General features: G+C 40.5%; 1 protein-coding gene across 5 annotated transcripts in view; it reads left to right on the forward strand.

Annotated features, from left to right (window-relative positions):
• The window catches only part of KCNC1 (potassium voltage-gated channel subfamily C member 1), a 127,878-nt gene that overhangs the window by 97,065 nt on the left and 12,041 nt on the right, over window positions 1-18,772 (forward strand). The window contains exons 3-4 of one of the 5 annotated variants that reach the window (XM_032690687.1): window positions 8,826-9,014; window positions 10,999-13,170. The exons of 1 other annotated variant lie outside the window; for it this stretch is intronic. In XM_032690687.1, coding sequence (XP_032546578.1) covers window positions 8,826-9,014; window positions 10,999-11,135 — 326 coding nt within the window. In that variant the 3' untranslated portion in view covers window positions 11,136-13,170. Of the gene's footprint in view, window positions 1-8,825; window positions 9,015-10,998; window positions 13,171-18,772 lie in introns of those variants that run through there. 3 more of the 5 variants (XM_032690688.1, XM_032690686.1, XM_032690691.1) reach the window with 3 other exon arrangements.

Below are 18,772 nucleotides of genomic sequence, written 5' to 3' on the forward strand. Positions count from 1 at the left end.
GTAAAGTCCATCAGTGTGATATCTACTCAGAAGAGCTTCATAGCAACTTTCAAAATATGCAGTAATATAAAAATCAGGAAACTAATAAAGATACCTAGATAAAGATATTTATTTTAATGGCCTTAGAATATTGGGGTAACTAAAACTGAGTTGTTATGTAGGAATCTTAATTCTTTTACATGTTCTTCACATTTTCTCTCTTTTTTCTCTTTCTCTCTTTCGCTCTGTTTGTTAACATTTACTTGTTATTATTGTACGTTGCTTGCGACTTGTGTATGTTACAGAGTGTCACATTTTATTCTGTGAAGTTTTTCTCCAATTCCCATCAACCTGAGCTCCATGTTGGGCAGCCGAGGAGATTACAATACAGTTCTTTAATGCAAAGAACAAGGAATGTCACAGACTATAGGTAACTTCACTGAGCTTGTGACACAAAACCTGATGCGAGGTATTAATGCAAAGAGTAAGTACTTGGTATGAAAATAGAGCTACTTAGTTAAATTACTTTCTTTTTTTTCAGATAGTCTGCATGAGAAAAATTAATTTTCATTACTCTCCAGCAGAAAAAGCTCCCAAACCTACTAATTCAGGATTTTTGTCACTGCCATTTTGAAAACCAGTGGTGCCCATGCCGAAACATAATTGTTCATTTTCAAAGGCTTAAACCCATGTTTTCTATGCTGTTCTTCTCTATGCTATACTTCCTTCCATACACTCCAAGTCATAATTTCATAATTTCATCATCCTTTGTCTGTGGTTTAATATATCTTCTCCATAATTCTTTTTCTAATTTAATATAGTTATATCCCTTTCACTCTAAGGACCTGATTTAACAACGAAAATAAGCCCCTACCCATGGGATCCACATTTCTTAATCCTGTATGAGGCTCTGGAGCCTATAAAAATTGATTTCTGTAGCCAAAGATGGTTTGGCACAGAAGCATAATTTTTACTTTGCTGAATGATGTCCTGAGCAAAGTATTTTGTTTACAATGTCTCCCATTTACCCCCCAAAACTATGTTAAAATAACAATAAAAAATAGCTGATGGGCATTTCTGAACATTTTCTAGAGAGACAGCATAGACTTTATTTCTTACTCTTAATTCTCAGAAAATTCAATATTAACTCAGAAATCACTATAGCCATGTACCAACTCAAGAAAGGCATATTTTTCTCAGTGTGAAGTTCCTTTACTACCTGATTTGTTATTATGCTCTGACCCTCTCTTAATCAGTGAAGAAGCACAGCAGAGTTTAGATGGAGTCTATCATAAAATTGAGTGATTTAGAGTGATGCAATTGATGATTGGCCAATGAATATTAATGGGCAGCAAACACTATCTAGGCAACTAAAACAGAAACAACTTGCTAACAGGAGTGAAATTTGAATTAAAGAGACTCAAGAGAGTTGGGAATTTAACTGTAAATATTTCCTTTCCAAGCAACATCTCAGAGAGAAATCATTGAATCACAGAATCATGTAGGTTGGAAAAGACCTTCAATATCATCAAATCAACCATCAACCCAACACTGCCAAGTCCACCACTAAACCATGGCCCTAAGTGCCACACGTGGCTTTTAAATGTCCCCAGGGATGGAGATTCAACTACTACCCTGGACAGCCTGTTTCAATACTGGACAACCCTTTTGGTGAAGAAATATTTCCCAATATCTAATCTAAACCTCCCCTGGCACACACTTGAGGCCTTTTCCTTGTGTCCTATTGCTTGTTACTTGTTACCTGTCTACAACCTCCTTTCAGGTGTTTTTAGATATCAACAAGGCCTCCTCTGAGCCTCCTTTTCTCCAGGTTAAACACCCTCAGCTCCCTCAGCTGCTTCTCACCAGACTTGTGCTCGCTCCAGACCCTTCCCCAGCTTCGTTGCCCTTCTCTGGACACGCTTCAGCACCTCAATGTCTTTGTTGTCGTGAGGGGCCCAGAACTGGGCACAGGACTCAAGGTGTGACCTTACCAGTGCTGAGTACAAGTGGTCCTGCTGGCCACACTATTCCTGATACAAGCCAAGATGCCATTGGCCTTCTTGGCCACCTGGGCACACTGGTGGCTCATGTTCAGCCAGCATCATGGTCAACCAGCATCCCCAGGTCCTTTTCCACCAGGCAGCTTTCCAGTCACTCTTCCTGCAGCCTGTGGCACTGCCTGGGGTTGTTGTGACCCAAGGGCAGGACCCAGCAGGCCTTATTGAACCTCATCCAATTGGTCTTGGCCCATCAATCCAGCTTGTCCAGATCCCTCTGCAGAGCCATCCTACCCTCCAGCAGATCAGCACTTCAGCTTGATGTTGTCTGCAGACTAACTGAGGATGCCCTTGATCTCTCATCCAGATCATTGATAAAGATATTGAACAGGACTGGCCCCAACCCTGAGTCCTGGCAAACACCACCAGTGACTGGCCACCAACTGGATATAACTCCATTAACCACCACTTTCTGGGCCCGGCCATTCAGCCAGATTTATACCCAGCAAAGACTGCACCTGTCCAAGTCACGAGCAGCCAGTTTCTGTAGGAGAACACTGTGGAAAACCTCTGCCTCGTCCACTAAGTGAGTCACCTTGTCATAGAAGGAGATGAGGTTAGTCAATCAGTATCTACCCTTCCTAAACCCATACTGGCTCGGCCTGATCCCCTGGTCGTCCTGCACGTGCCACAACATGATGGCACTCAGGGACGATCTGCTCCATGACCTTCCTGGGCACTGAGGTCAGGCTGAGAGGCCTGTAATTCCCTGGATCTTTCTTCTGGCCATTCTTATAGCTAGGCATCACATTTTCCAACTTCTAGTGAGCCAGGACTGATGACAAATGATGGAAAGTGGGCCAATGAGCACTTCCATGAGCTCCCTCAGTACCCTTGGTTGGATCCCACTCAGCCCCACAGACCTGTGTGTGTCTAAGTAGTGTAGCAGGTCACCTACCATTTCCCCTTGCAATATGGGGGCTTCATTCTACTCCCTGTCTTCCAGCTCACGGACTGGTACTTGGAGAACAACTGGTCTTACTATTAAAGACTGAGGCAAAGGCAGCATTATGTAGTTCATCCTTTGTCACTATGTTTCTCCTCCCACCCAATAAAGGATGGAGAGTCTCCTTAGCCCTTCTTTTGTTGCTAGTGTATTTATAGGAAATATTTTTTATTGTCTTTTATGGCACTGGCCAGATTAAGTTCTAGTTGGGCTTTTGCCCTTCTATTTTTCTCCCTGCACAATCTCACAACATCCCTGTAGTCCTCCTGAGCTGCCTGCCCCTTCTTCCAAAGGTGATAAACTCACATTTCTTTCCTGAGTTCCAGCCAAAGCTCTCTGTTCAGCCAGGCTGGTCTTCTTTCACCAGCTCTCTTGGCACTTGGGGTCAGCCTGCTCCTGCACCTTTAGGATTTCCTTATTGACTTCTTTGCCCTTCAGAATTGCCTGTCAAGGTACTCTGTCAACCAGTCAAACGGGCCAAAGTCTGGTCCTGTAAGTCCGAGGTAGCACCAAGTCAGCACCAAGTTCTGCTGACCCTCCTTCTTACTCTCCAAGAATCAAAAACTCTATCATTTCGTGATTGCTATTCCCAAGATGGCCTCCAACCATCACATCACCTACAAGTTTTTCTCTGTTCACAAACAGGTCCAGTAGGGTAACTTCCCTAGTTGGCTGACTAGGAAGGTGAAATCTAGGGATATAAAGTCAATAGATATTTTCAGATGACAAGCAGCTCTTAACTTCTCCACAAATCAAAGTAAATATCTTTGAATACTTAGATTCATACTCTTAACTTCATCATAATCATTTGCTTAGCACAAGAGGTATTAGGCAAAAGTGATGCTGCAAAACTAGGATGCAAAAAGGAATGTAAAATCCTTGCTTTTTTCTTTATTTTAGAATAAAGGCATACGAAAAATCTGTTCTTCAGCAGCCTCAGTGCTGCTCAACTTCCCACTTCCAGCTAATAGGCTTGTAGCTAAGAAAAGCTAGAGCACACCTCTGCTCCTGTAGCTTTCTGTCACTAGCCCTAGAGCCAGGGAAAGCCATCATACCAACAAGAATTTCCCATTGCCAGCATAATATGACACAGTACCAGCCCTTTTACATCACCAGAAAAGCATGAGAGGACTGAAAAACGGAAGAGTAATTAACTCAGTGGACAACATACCAATTCTTTCTTTAGGGATCCAGTTGGATTAAAGGTCTCTGTTGTTAGGGACCTTGTGGAGATCCTTCTTCATAAGACATTTCAGGTAGCTACTGTGTGTGCTAGGGTTAGCAAAAGGTTTAAAATGAGCAAATGAAAATGACCCTCAAGCTCTGGATGAGAACCAAAGGACACCCTCAACTGATCAGGAGTGGCACTAGCCACAGACAGTAATCCTAGGTTTGGGATCAGGACTATAAGAGCACAGTTGAGATCTAGACAAGCTTAATTTTTAGGTGTACATGGAGTTGTGTGGAACGTAACTTTACTTAGACAAGGTTTCCCCAGTACCAACCTCTTCACCTCTCAAGCAACTTACCTTCTCAATTCTGGCCCTTCTTTGCACTCAGTTGCTCCTGCCTCCTTCCTGCCAGTCAACCCCTTACCTTATAACAGGGCTGCAGATCCCTGAAGTCACTTGAGCCTTTGTGGAATGGCAAATGGCTGCTCAGGGAAGCTGTAGGTACTCAAGCTGTGTCCTTGTCTCTTTCAATCTTTAAACAAGGGTAGTTGGGAGGAAGATAGTCTCTGTTCTTCTGGAGGAGATTGTCAGTGACCTAATGTAACCAAAAAAACAGTACTATGTCTCTTAATTGCTGTGTTTCTGATCTAGGGCTGAGAAGACATCATCTTCTTTAGCACAGTGTGAAAGAATCTGTCACAGCCCATGTAGTCTGACACTGACTCATAGGTAACTATACATGGGTACCATGCTATGAACTGTGGGGTTTCTCTCAGCCCTGTTTCAGTCAAACCTACAACCCCCCTACAACCTTCCAAGAGGAAGCAGTGTGAATTGCGACCATCCCTGGCCCACACCTCATTTCTGAAGATATCTGAAGTGAGAAGGGTAGACCAGGAACTTGTTTCTTAGCAGCAGTTGGAGAATGGCAGTGTCTGCTTAAGGGAAGAGGACTGGGGTGACTTTCCCAGTGCAAGAGCCATTTCTGAACTAGTGCCTCATTTCCAAGCACAGATTGAGGTAATAAGTATATAATTGATACTCTGGACATAAGATGCAGTTCAAATAGCTGGAGATTCAGTGCCAGACCCTAGCTTATAATCAAAACTAGCAGCACTGGTAAAGCCACTATGACAGTTTGCAAGCAATTGCAAAAAATTTGAAAAAAAAAAACTACAAGAGAGATGAGCCATGCAGCAGCAGGTACCCAGGCAGTCTCTACTGTGCTTCTCCACAATCAGCAAAGTATACTAATGCCAAATCCATCAGTTCTCCTAAGTTTTGCTTGGAAACACCCAAGGTATTTGGGTGTGGAGACAGATAGATAGCAGATGGAGATGGATGAGACAGGAAAAAAAAAAAAAAGCGGAAGCCACACAAACAAGGTAGTTGAGAAACAAACTACTCACCTGGGAAATATGCTTTCTTTAGCCTCTCAGCCAAATCACTGCAGGATAATGTTTAAAGTTGGTGCAGTTAACTAGGTATTCACAGATAGGACAATTAGGGAGATAAGGTGCCAAGCTGAGAGTCAGAAAATTTTGTTGCAAATAACCTCTTACATAGCAGTAGGCAAGTCACTTCACTGTATGGTAGTTTTACCCATCTGTAAAACAGAGGTGATAATATTGACTTTCTTCATGGAACAGAACCTAAAGAACAAAAAATGCTGTACAAGCCTAATTCAGATTCAGCTAGGGGGGATGGCAAGACTTGTGTGAATTTGGCATGCCGGAATGAAGCCTTAGAATTTTTAAGCAACTGGAAGTAGTTGTCATCAGTATAATTAGACCGGTAGCCACCAGACAGCAATTGTTGCAGTAGGTTTGCTTCAACTGGAGTTCTCTCAAAGACAAGGTCAGTCTTGGAAAAAACAAACATGCAAATGGAAACTTGAGAAATCAAACTAAAATAACATAATTCCATTCAATCTTTATGCCTTCTTCCTAAAGTTCAGCTTGTAGATCTGCTAATGAAAACAATGAGGACTTCTCATTGGATTGATGACATCAGAGATGTTTTCTTTGTTCCTATAACAGACTAATCACATATTAAATACCAAGTGATTGTTGTGTCCAGGGAATTAGGTGCTGCAGCCAGTGGTTTGGAACACAGCTACTCTAATTAACACTTACTTATATACACCAGCAATAGATGCAGTCTTCTGTGTTGGCAATTTCTCTACTTCCTAAATATTTAGCCAAATTGTCATTGTGGATTAGCATTGTTATCCAGAATGTGAACCCTAAGGCACGGCCCATGCATGTAACGTTCAAGGGACATTAGCAGAATAGTTCAGCAGTTTTTCCGCATCTCCAGCTACTCTGTTCTCTTCCTCTTGAATAGAAATAAAATAACAAAGCTGTGGATTTTTAACAAGCATAGAGAAAAATTCACCAATGTGAAGGGACCCTGAGGGGGCTGCAAGAGCAAGTTACAGCTCAAGTTGCTAGATATTAATAATGCAATTTAAGAAATTAATTCAAAGAAGGTCAATATTCTTGCCACTCAAGCACAACGGAGCCTGCAAGCTGCTTCCAAAAGGATCAATGGCTGTTACCAGTGAGCAGCCTGACCCACAACCACTCTGCTCAGAAAGGTTTTGAGCTCCTGAAATGGACCAATTCCCCCTCCATCACTAAGAATTTAGTTTGCAAACCTGGGCTCAGGAGTAGAAGTGGGTGTCTCAGAGATTTCAGTGTAGAGCTCTGCTGACACAGCTGCCTCCCTCATTGCAGGATTAGAGCCATAAGCTTGTAGCAGTAGAGGCTTATGAAGCAGCCCAGTTCTTTGCTCATCCCCAAGAGGACTGCAGCTCTCCCCAAACACAGTTAAGTGATTTTTAAATCAACGGCTCAGTACCTGCAATGTCACGGTTACTATGGCAGCTGTGCCAAGTTTTTGTGCAGAGTGGTATTAAATAGCAGTGAGTATTATGAACAGAAAGGAATTGTAGCTCAGTGGAACCTTACAACTTTGGAATCATATTGAAATTAGTGTCCACAAGTATTAAAATGCACCTATAGCTTTTGCCTTTTTTTTTAATGTATTGAGAGACCTAATTATTTCATTGCTCACAAAACATTACTACCTCCCTCTCTGGGGAAATAACTGGCTGATTCGGCACAGAGAAAAAAAAGAGGCAGAGGTGAGATCTGCAGAAAAGGCTGTTTATGTTGTGACAAGCCAGTGACATTTAAATAGGAGAAAAATAAAGGCATAGAATGCAATTACTAGTGCGTGATAGATGTGTCATATACGTGTGTGTGTGAGTGTGCATGTCTGTGTGTGCAAAGCAACAAATATAACTTGAAAACACTTTTGCCTTCTACTCATGTATGTTGTCCATCAGAGGATCAGAATCATCTCTCCAAACCCTACCTAATGTTTTTTTTTTTTCCCTTGGGCTTGTTTTATTACTTGGCTTCGAAATAATTGAAAAATAAATGACAGTATTATGTAGCGCTCAGAACAAGCTAGTATGTGAATCTAGAAGTGGCACTGAAATTAAGTCTATCTGTTAAGTTTGTCTTTCCTTAAAGACTTGCAGAATCACCCATTGCCTTACAGTGTCTAGGTAATAAGCATTGTGCAACCGAGGTGTAGGATGCTGCCAGTACCACTCAGTTAACATATCTCAGCATTTGTGGAGCTTCAGAAAGCACATTTTGACTGTTTTTCCTCCCTTCAAGCAAAATACTCATATCGAGCTGTGCCATATTTCGAGTATATTCTCAATACAATAATTTGCACTTTAAAACCCCAAAACAAATACTCCACTAAACAGCACTTTAAATTGCGTTATAAATGTAAAATCAGTCACACAGAGAAAACATATGATTCTCAGTCTATCCTCATGGGAATGCGTGGAGCAAGGTGGGAAAATCTGACAACCTATTTTTATTACTTACAGCCAAGAGTAAATTTTACTCTATCTAGTTTCCAAATTCATGGCCTGCTGTAGTGTTTTCTGTATGTAGTGTCCTGTGCTGGCATTGCAAATACTGTACGTGTTTCAGAGGAGAACATCAGAAAATGGATTGTTTTTTCTTAAATCCACGTTCTGCTGTTGTATTTCCATATGTTACATACTCTGTGTGTCTAAAATGTGTAGAGCCATTCTGCATGACTGATACTGGAAATGCTATAGAACCATCTCGGTAAATTTTGGGGAGGGGAAGAGCAGGAATTTCCCCCTCAGTAATACTGCACACGGGCATAAATCAGCACAAACAGAATATACTCAAATTCTAAAACACAACTCACAGTCCACTGCCTCTCCAGAGTTCTGAGTGACAGTAGGCTCCATGACAAACCAGTCATTCATGCACCATCCGACGTCATGCGAAAACATAATCTGATTTCTAACCGCAGTCTTCTGCTCGCAGGACTAGGAACCAATGCACGCCCGTTTCTGAAAGTGCCCCTCTGTGCGGATGTACAGGTGGCTGCTGTTACCCCTAACGTGATCACTTTTTGTTTCTCCTCCCACTTTAACAGACTTTATTTTATTTTGGTGCAGTGCACACGAACGCAGTGTCTAGGACAGATGTGCTACCTTTTATAGTGTCGCTATAGAAGTCTTTAGCTGTGAACCCTTAATTTGCAGCTGGAACTCTAATAAACAGTGCATAGTGTTTCAATAGCCTTCTGCTTATATGTTTGAAGATTCGAAACTGAATGGTGAGGTGGCCAAGGCGGCGCTGGCAAACGAAGACTGTCCCCACATAGACCAGGCTATTACGCCTGATGAGGGCCTGCCCTTTACGCGCTCTGGCACTCGGGAGAGATATGGACCCTGCTTCCTCTTATCAACCGGGGAATATCCCTGCCCGCCTGATGGAGGAATAAGAAAGGGTATGTAGCTGGGGTCCTGTGACCATGTAGATAGCAACCATTTTAAATAAATAAGAGAAAGTCAGCTGTAGCTGTAGCACGCGATAGTGCGCTTGCTGTAGAGATGCACGTTTGGGCTGGAAACCACCACCTGATGTCTGCATTTGGAGTTTCTAACCTATTTCTTTCAGAAAGAAAAGCCTGAGGAGCTGTAACTACCCCATGCAGCTATGCTAGGCAGTCGAGTCTTCCACCCCAGCTGGTGCAGTAAGCTTTAGTGGAGGATGCTCTACTATGCCCTTAAATTAGCTGGTCCTCTAAGGAGAGACCAATTAACATTTCATAGCAATGAAGGTTTGCCACTTGGAAAGCTCACAGATCTTACCAAACTCTGAGGAGCACAGACTTGGAGGTGGCCGACAGAAGAGATAAAACACAAAAGCAAAACATCCTCAAGAAATGTGAAATGATTATTCGGCTACCTTAGCAGAACACTAAAGCAAAATATTTGGGTATTCATAACTGCTTAGTTCAACAGAGAGAGGAAAGCATGAACATCTGTTGGCACAGGTGTCTTACAATTGGAAAATAATCCATCTAAAATCCTTTCGTAAATAAATCATTATTAGTTAGTTTCTCAGACTTCTGACAGCTACAAAAATCTCAGAAGTAACTTGATTTTAGTTTGATAATGGTCAAAATAATCTATTTAGCAACAGAAGTCAAATCATAAGAAAAAACCCTTCCCTTCTTAAAATAGGCTGTTGTGTTTAAATAATGTAATGTGAGGAGACCATACAAACCAAAATTAGAGTTACATCTATATGCATCAAAGTTGATAAGGAATAGGAAATTTGGAAAAGAAATTTCTCTCTTCAAATCAGTGTTTACCACTGGTGTACTGTATATAGTATACAATACAGTCAATATTTTAAAACTGCAAAGATTGTATGATGTAACCATACACTGAGTATGGAGCATAGAATTCCCATGTGCCATTTTATGATGGGCAATAGTTATAGTAAATGCCAGTTATAGATAGTGTATATATTTATAAGTTTAAAGCTCATCATCAACAGATACAGTAGGACCACAAGACTTTCATATGAAAGTATATCCTCTAAAATTTACCTTTGTAGCAAAGCATTTTACTTGATTCTGTATTGGATAAGCATTGGCCGTGTTCATTCAGCCTGGGCGAGTTCAGGTGGTTCCAGTGGATCAGGGGAACACTCCAAATGGCACATCCTTTGGGATGGGGAATGTATGGTTTTCACGATGCACTGCAACCTCCTCTCGTTACTGAATGAAACAGAGGCTGGTTGGCTAAAGAGTAATATACGTCAGCATATTGTTGGCCTGTTTGAAACACGTTGAGAGCATCTTAATTGTTGTTCCAACAGAATTTCATCCATAGTTTGTGCAACTCTCTGTACACTTGCTGAGCTGTTTACGTGCACGTCTGAAAAAGAAGCGGGGGGGGAGGGAGGGAGGGAGGGAAACGATGCATGCAATTTTTGATTTATTTTTCTTTTTTTTTTTAATGCTGAGAACAAAGGAGTAGTATCTCTATAGCAACAAAATTAATTCTATGCTGCCTTTTCCCCCTCCTGCCCCCAAAAATGCCAGAAACCTTAATTTTGCCTGAAGTAAAAATGCATGAAGTGGAAGGGAGAAGGGAGAAGTATGTGTGAGTGTATGACGGAGACACAGAAAATCCCTCCCACTGACTCTTCTGTTTTCTTAGGGTACAACCATGTTGCTGCCTATAGGATCAATTACATAGCCTGACCATCCTCGAAAAATGATGATTTTTTTTTTTAAATATATATATTTTAAACTTGTTCCGTATTTCAACGGCCTTCTGAGTCACGTTGCAAGCGATACTACTCTCGGCATGTCTGTGCATGCAGATGCTATTGAACTGGCTACAATGTTGACCTCATTCTTAGTCCATTCTGTCATTGATCCAATGCTGTACTTTGCATTTTTCTTTTAAATGAAGGTTACGAAATGTCACGGAGCCTTAACAGCATAGCTGGCATAAGTGGAAAAGCGATAGGATTATCCTCAGTGTCTGCGCCCTACAGCTCTCCTAGTCCAGTGAGACGTTCTTGGTCTCCCATCCCATCTATTTTGTAGCATGGATCAGTAGCAGAGAATGGTCTAAAAAGCTTTATTTTCAATTAGCCTATGCCATGTTGCATATAGTCCAGGTGACTAAGTCTGAAGATGCAATGTCTCACAGTAGCACCTGCTGGAAACGGTGTTACTACTGATGCTAGGTGACAACACTCCTAAATAGCACTCAGATGACATAGGCAGGCATTGGCGTAGTACTGGTGGGCCATACGTGCTGCATGGTATCAGTACATAGGATGAAGGGTAGATGCACCAGATAGTTTCCATCCTGGTGCATCCTGCTAGTATGTGCTTATTTTGGCTAATGGTGGATCTACTGGCTCTGTATGGAATGGGTTAGGCATTTAGTCGATGCTGAAACATGCCAACGATGGAAGATTTTGCTTTTCTCAGGATATTTTTGAGCCATAGGAACCCTGCAGGAGTTTGAGCAAACAAGCACAGTAGGATGAAACTTTGCATGGGCACCTGTTTTAAGCTGAAAGCAATACTCAGACACACTGTAGAGAGGTCTCAGTCTGGCTGACTGCATGGAAAAAAAAAATCCTGTTGAAGAAGAATATGGCTGCCTCTGCATGTAGCTATCTCACCTTTTCCTCCTTCCTTTAAAACTAAGATGCCGAGCTTGATGTGAAAAGCACAGGGAAGAAGCTCAAGTACTGATTGTATTCTTTACATGCAGATCTTTGCAAAGAAAGTCCAGTCATTGCTAAATATATGCCAACAGAGGCAGTCAGAGTGACCTGACAAGGCAAGATGGAGATGAACATTGATGGCTAATAAACATCTGTGTGGAACTGTGCAGGCATAGAAGACCTTCTCATTTGGACAAAGTTAACTCGCTCCATGCAGGTTTTATGGATGATTCTTCATGGTTCTGGAGTTGTACTAGAGATGCAGGCTTTTTCTACGGCCAAAATGTAACAAAACTGTAGAAGATCTTTTTTTTTTTTTAATCTATTTTTTTGTTCCATAGCATGAATTGCATGAAGACAAAAATGAAAATGAAAAAAAAAAACAACAAAAAACCAAAACAAACAAAAAACCCCAAAACAACACACACACAAGAAACACTGCAAATGTATGATTAAGAAGATAAAAAAAAAGCAAAGTTATATATTTTCTTTCAAAGCTCTTTACTTTTACATACATTGTTGTAGCCAAAATGTAAAACATTATAAAACTGTACATTTCTTTGCTATGGATCGCTTCTTTTTGTATACAAGATACAGAGTAATGGTTTTAAAAAGTGCAATCAGGCAGTCATCGGTCATATTGACCACGCCTTCACAGTTCATCACACCGACATGGAAATCAAGAACTTTTAATCCAACTAGAAGTGTATAAAAATAAGAAAAACTTTTTCCTGTCTGTTTTTGTTGGCATGCTTGTGACACATGGGACCTTCCTTCGGACCTGACAGTAACAGCTGGGTAATTTTCCAGCTCTGGTTATGTTGTATTTTATTGATGTATAGATCCGTAAAGACCCTTCATAAATTGTTCATATTAAGTAACCAGTATGAATTTTAAACAAAAGAGGTGTTATTTTAAAACTGGGACTTATAGTACAAAATCAGGAAAATACTCAAGTATAAATGGTCTCAAAGTTTAAGAAACAAGACAACAGCATTGTATGCAATTTAGTACTGAGTAAAATGCATGCACAATGTTATGCAAAACAATTCTAGCATGAAAATAAATTTTGTATCATGGTTTCAGTGCCTGCTGTATAGTGTAAAGGGGAATCCTTTTCTGAAGCAATCAGGGGTTTCCAGAGACTTGCTTCTAAAATCTTGAATAAATACAGTGTTCTCAACAGAAATGTAGGAGAAAAGCTTGGTATTGCTTTGGTTCTACAATGCTAATTTTGATTAGTAGATAATAAATGAAGCCTGCAAACACTTGATACAACCGATGTCTAAAGAATTCGCACCATTAGTAATTTTACAAGGGAAGATTAAAAAACCCTATAATTATCTAGGTATCTTCCTTTTCCCTCCCCAACAATAATAAATGTTTGTCTTTTTAGCTGATTAAATGAATTCAGTTTTTCTTACTTCTTTGGGCCCCGTCCTTCACTTGTTCTTCACTGAGCCACAACAGTCCACCTGACACGAAACTGAAAGAAATCCAGGTGTCTGAGTTGCACTTGATTTGCCACACAAAACATGCACCAGTAAGAACTGAGAAAACACAATGGGATTAAATCTCATTTTAGATGCTACAAATGACAACTATGGACTATGTATCAGCAGTGTTCTAGTTGGTTGAGCATTTTCGGTAAAGTACTTCTGTGAAGGAAGGATACACACCTTTATCCTCATGTGAGGAACTTCAGAAGAGCTGACAACCTTCTAGGCAAGCCACAGCATCTGCAACTGCTGATGAGAATGGGAATGTAAAGAAATAGTATTCCTACGGTCTGGAGGAAGTAGAGATTAAACGCACAAAAACCCAGAAGAAACACTCATGGCTCTGGTAAGTGCTAAATTATAAACAACAAAACCAACTGCAGCTGGATCTTGTCTTCACAAAATTCTACTCCAAAAGAAAAAACAAGCAAGACCTCAAGTTGTATTTTAGGAATAGAAGAAAGGCTGATAATCTGAATTTGTACATAATTAGAACAGTCCTTTGTAGTCCTTGATAAAGCATTATGTACTTGATTTCTACTTCAGTTTCTCCCAAGAACTACTTTTTTCACACTGTTACTATGCTGTCATTCTCAGAAGATAAATTTCTTACCTCCAGAGGTAGATCCAGGTTCATCCAGGATTTGCCTAATGAACATCTTTTCCTCTTACAATGTATTAAGAATCCAGATGTAGATTTATCTGCCCCATTTTTTTATTTAACACTAGCTCAGTGTGGAGGTAGCTCAATTCTCCATTACTATAAGGAATACTAACAATTCAGTCCTGAAAATCCCATGTAGGTCTTCCCCTTCCACTGCACTTTGCATATACCTGAGCCTTAGCTAACAGGTTGGGTACAACTGTCATTCTGTGCTGCTTTTTACATCTACCAGTCCTGTTTTCATTTAGGTACCTTTAGGTCCTATCTGCTCATTCTGATTTGAGGTAACCGTGTCTTTTGGAGGACTTTTATAAACCACTCACAAACAGAACAGCACTTACCATCCACTGTCCTTCAGGAGACACCCTAAAGCTTAAGGTCTGTCTAACCCCAGAGTTCCCCTTGCACAACAGTGGCAGCTCTGACAACACAGGGAAAGAGGGAGACAAGAAAACTGGAAAATATCAGAAGCTATTGCATTGAATCCTAAGAGAAATTTACCACATCATCCCAGTTGCTTCACAGTTAAGGAGCTTTTGCTGGGGTATCATTAAAACATTAATTCCTTCAAGCCTGTCCCCTTCCCCGACAGGATGTACATATCTTTATTAAAGCATTAAAACTATACATGTGGGTAGATTCTGACTACAGGCTTTCAGTAATGCCACCAACTACTTCTGACTTCACACCACTGTTAAGTAAGAACAGAAGTATGTTCTGCAGTTCAGTTACACTCATTTTCCTGCTGGAAATGAAATCTGTGTTTCCTTCTCTGTAAACTCAGCTTTCGGCAGTGAACTCCCAGCTATAAGACCCAATGCTGGTCCCTCACCTGAACCCACTGGCAATTAGTGGCTTATCACTTGCTAACATTGAAAGCATGGCTCAACCACACCTTCTATAAATACAGCTTTTCCTCTGAGTACATGAGGACTCGCTTTTTCTGGACCAACCTGGTGTGTCTCCACAATTACAATTTCAGATAGAATAAATTTCTGAGGGTTCTGTTCTCTCTCTCAAAAAAAAAAAAATTAAAAAAAATCTAGCTAATACTGCTGTGATAACAGTCAGCGCAGCAGTCATTAATCTGGATAAAGTGATTTTTCACCTAAATTGCCTTCTCTCTTCTTAAAGTTTCAGTGCCAAAAAGAAAATACTTCACTGAAACAAATGGCTGCTAGGACAAATGAGCAGACTGAAATACAGAAGAGAGCAAGCAGGGCTAAGGCAAGGGCATTCAGAAAGGAAATGAGCACAGAGCTGCTTACAAAAAAAGATGTCCTGAAGAAAAAGACAAGTGCAGTTATTACCCTGCCAGTTTGCATATCCCTCTCCTAGTTTCAAAACAAGGCAGCCTACCTCTCTGCTTTCCATATATATCCTGGAAGGAACCTTGTCTCTGAGCTCACACACAAACTACCTTCTCTTCATGAAAACATGCTTAAATTATGCAGGCTATTTTTGGGTCACTCACTTAGAGTTTGGACATAAAATATCTATCTGTTCAGAAGTCCCAAAGCCTCTGCATTCATCTAGGACTGCAGGGTGCTCCATTTTTCTCCTAGGGAAATACAAATGTTTATTTGCAATCAAGAACAATATTTGAATTCAAATTGAACTTCAAGTTAGAAAAGGGATCCAGACCTGAATCTCTTGACTTTCTTTATCTGACAAAGCAAATGCTTTAAAACTAAGCAGATTCACATGCCCCCATGGAAAGACATATTCCCTGGCTCAAGCTGGCAAACTCAGGTTTTCGACCCTCAGCATTCACTTGAACATTGAAAAAACTTTATGCAAAAGTACAGAGGTCCAAACATCTCCAGGTACCAAATATAAAGAGCGTGTGCTCCAAGGCTTCCACTGTTTTTTCTGCACCCCATGAAGCACAGGTTAGAGATTTGTTAGGCAGCAAAAGGCAAAGTCTTGCAGTTGTATTAGCTCAGCTGTCACTCTAAGGTACCTGCACAGCTTCTAGATCCCAAAGGGCTTAGCAGGGACAACACAGTCTGTGCAGAGGCTGCTGACTGTGAGTCACAGCAGCACAACAGGAGACATGGCTTAAGCCCAAGCAAAGCAGCTCTGCTGGAGCCACGCTTCGCCACGGTGGTGTCAGTGCAAGTGGGTGGCTGGAGAAGAGGCGGCAGTAGCAGAAGCGGGAAATGAGGAGGACACAGGATGGGTTTGGAAAATGGGTTATGCAAGTAGGAGTGATGGAAACGGCAATCAGTAGTGAAGGGGAAAGAAGAGCAAGGAGAGAAAGAAAGAGTGGTAAAAAAACAATCAAAAAGCACTGGCCTAGAAGGTAAAACTTTGGGCTGGGACTCAGGAAATGGGAATTTCATTCTTGACTCCATTGTGGGCATGCTGGATTACCTTGGTTGGGGATATTCAATCTTTTGTGCCTCAGCTTCTGTTTCTATGACATTACCCTTTTTTTAAAGTGTTCTGATGTCAAAAGAGGAAAGGCAGTATTTAAAAAGGAATAGTTATTATAATCTATCTACTCAGAATTAAGGCACCAGAGGAGAGAAGTGTCTCTCCATTATTTGAAAGATGCTATGTTTCCTTGTCTGCAGAAGAGCACAATACTCCTATAGTAATCCCTTTTCTTCTGTGCTTTAAAGCAGAGGATTATTATGGAAAATTATTAAGCACCCACACAGTTAAAATGACAGAGCATTTTCATTACTGATTGGCAACTCCTCTGCTCCCCTAATTTAGGTACCACATGTCTTTATGCATTCAAATCAGTAAAAAAAAAAAACAAAACAAAAGCTAAACTCACTTGACATTTGCAGCCAAAAACTAAAGGCATGTCAGAACATTAAAAATTAAAAAAATTAAAAAACATTAAAAATTCTTGGCCTCTCTTCTAAATATTAAAAAAAAAAAAAAAAAGGTAAACCCACAGTCTTATAGTAAAATGTTCACATACACTTAAAAGATTATGATGACCAGGGAGTAGTTGAATAATACTGAATTGAAATTCTGCAGTTTCAAACCTTGATCCCAAAACCCGCAGATAGAACTCCCCCAAGGGTTGCATAGCATCTGAATAACAAGGTGGCCCACAGGCAAAGCAAGCTGGAAACAGATTACAACGAAGGAAATGAATTGAGTGAGAGGCTGGCCAACATGGGAACTGGACTTAGACATGAACCCCTCCCAACCTGCAAAGGCTCATCTAAAAATGAGACGAAATCCGACATGTCACAAAAAGGCCTGAGGAAATTTTGCAAAATAAACGTCACCCCTGCATTTTCTCATCCCCCAGCCAGCTTTTATTCAGGAATAATTACTTTGTTGCTCTTGTTGCTAACCAAGCTGAAAAATATGTTTTCCCAATACTCTAAATTTATGGCTCCTCAGTCTCCCACAAGGAAACGTGGTTCATCCAGGCCGTGATTCAAACACATAGACTGTTTTCACTGTTGCATATTTTCAGTCACATATTCTATTTCGATGTTCTACAGAGGCACTGATGAGTAAAAACTGTCTCTGCATTAAAAACAGGTGAATGCTGAGACAACTGACAGATGAACCTGAATGAAATGCACAAATAGCTCAAGAATGTGCCTGACTTCAGTCCTTCAACATCTAAATGGGTTACAAAGTAACAATGGCTTTACACATGCAGTTTCTTCAAATTAACTTCAAAGGCACATATGATAAAGACCTCCATTTTCAGTTATATTCATCCAACAGAAGGCCATTTTCTATAAAACCAAAACATTTTAATTCAAGGCTATTAAATAATTCTTTCTAACATGAAGGAAACCAAGTAAGATCAGCACTTATCAGGAAATAAGAATAGAACAAAAGCTAAAAGAAAAGAACAAAGCATGTACTACCACTTTTTTGCATATGTACCAAGATATAAATATGTGAAAAGTTAAAATGTACAATTATTTTTGCGTTAGCTGGACTTTTCAGCAAATTTGTTGTAAACACCACTTTTCCACTATGTGCATTTTGAAGTGCAATCAAAACCACACAAGGTGATTCTCTGCCCCAGACTCCATCCATTCCAAGCCTTTGGGAAGCAAGACTTTCACCTTCTGCTTCAGTGTTTTCTTTTTACCTTTACAGGATTTTCACCTGCTCTGAATTATAAGCTGGCAGTAAATAGCAGAAGCATGACTCAACTACTGATGAAAAATTCTGGAGTACTTTTCAAGAAAATATCTAGCTAAAAGAAAAAGCACAAGATTTGATAAGAGAACATGGGACTTTTTGGTGAAAACATGACATTGCAATTTCAGTGACAAAGATCTGTCATCATCTTTGATTTTTAATACAGAAGAAAAGGAACTGGAAGTCCCAAAATGACTTAAGTCTTGTTTAAATCAGATCCAGAGTTCATGAAATTGAATAGAAAAAATAGTAAGTATTTGATTAAATGCTGGACTAGATCACAGGCCTGATCAAAAAATTTCTGAGACTGGAAGGTGAGGACAGATGTTGCTGTTTCACCTGAGGAGAACTGGAAATTTCAAGATGTGCTATGAAAGAGGAAAAAAACCCCACCAAAATTGCACGGCAATAATTCACATTATTATTAATAAACAGTGGAAGAGGGGGAACAATAACATCCAAGAAACAGAACAGCTTGTCTCTCATCTCACTCCCACCACACTGATAGGCTGGAATGCTGCTACACCTGTGAGATTACTCAGTCTTCAGGACCTGTATCTTGACTCTGTCTTCCCCCCCCCCTTTTCCCTATGTTTTAGCTGACTATGTCAGGCTCTCTATTGACATTCATTTAAATATTTTTCCAGGTCACCTTTCTCCTGTACATTCAAACTGATCTCCTTCATCTGTTTTCCATCTTCA

Source organism: Chiroxiphia lanceolata, chromosome 6 (genome assembly GCF_009829145.1).
Source record: "Chiroxiphia lanceolata isolate bChiLan1 chromosome 6, bChiLan1.pri, whole genome shotgun sequence".
In the NCBI taxonomy this organism is placed as follows: Eukaryota; Metazoa; Chordata; class Aves; order Passeriformes; family Pipridae; genus Chiroxiphia; species Chiroxiphia lanceolata.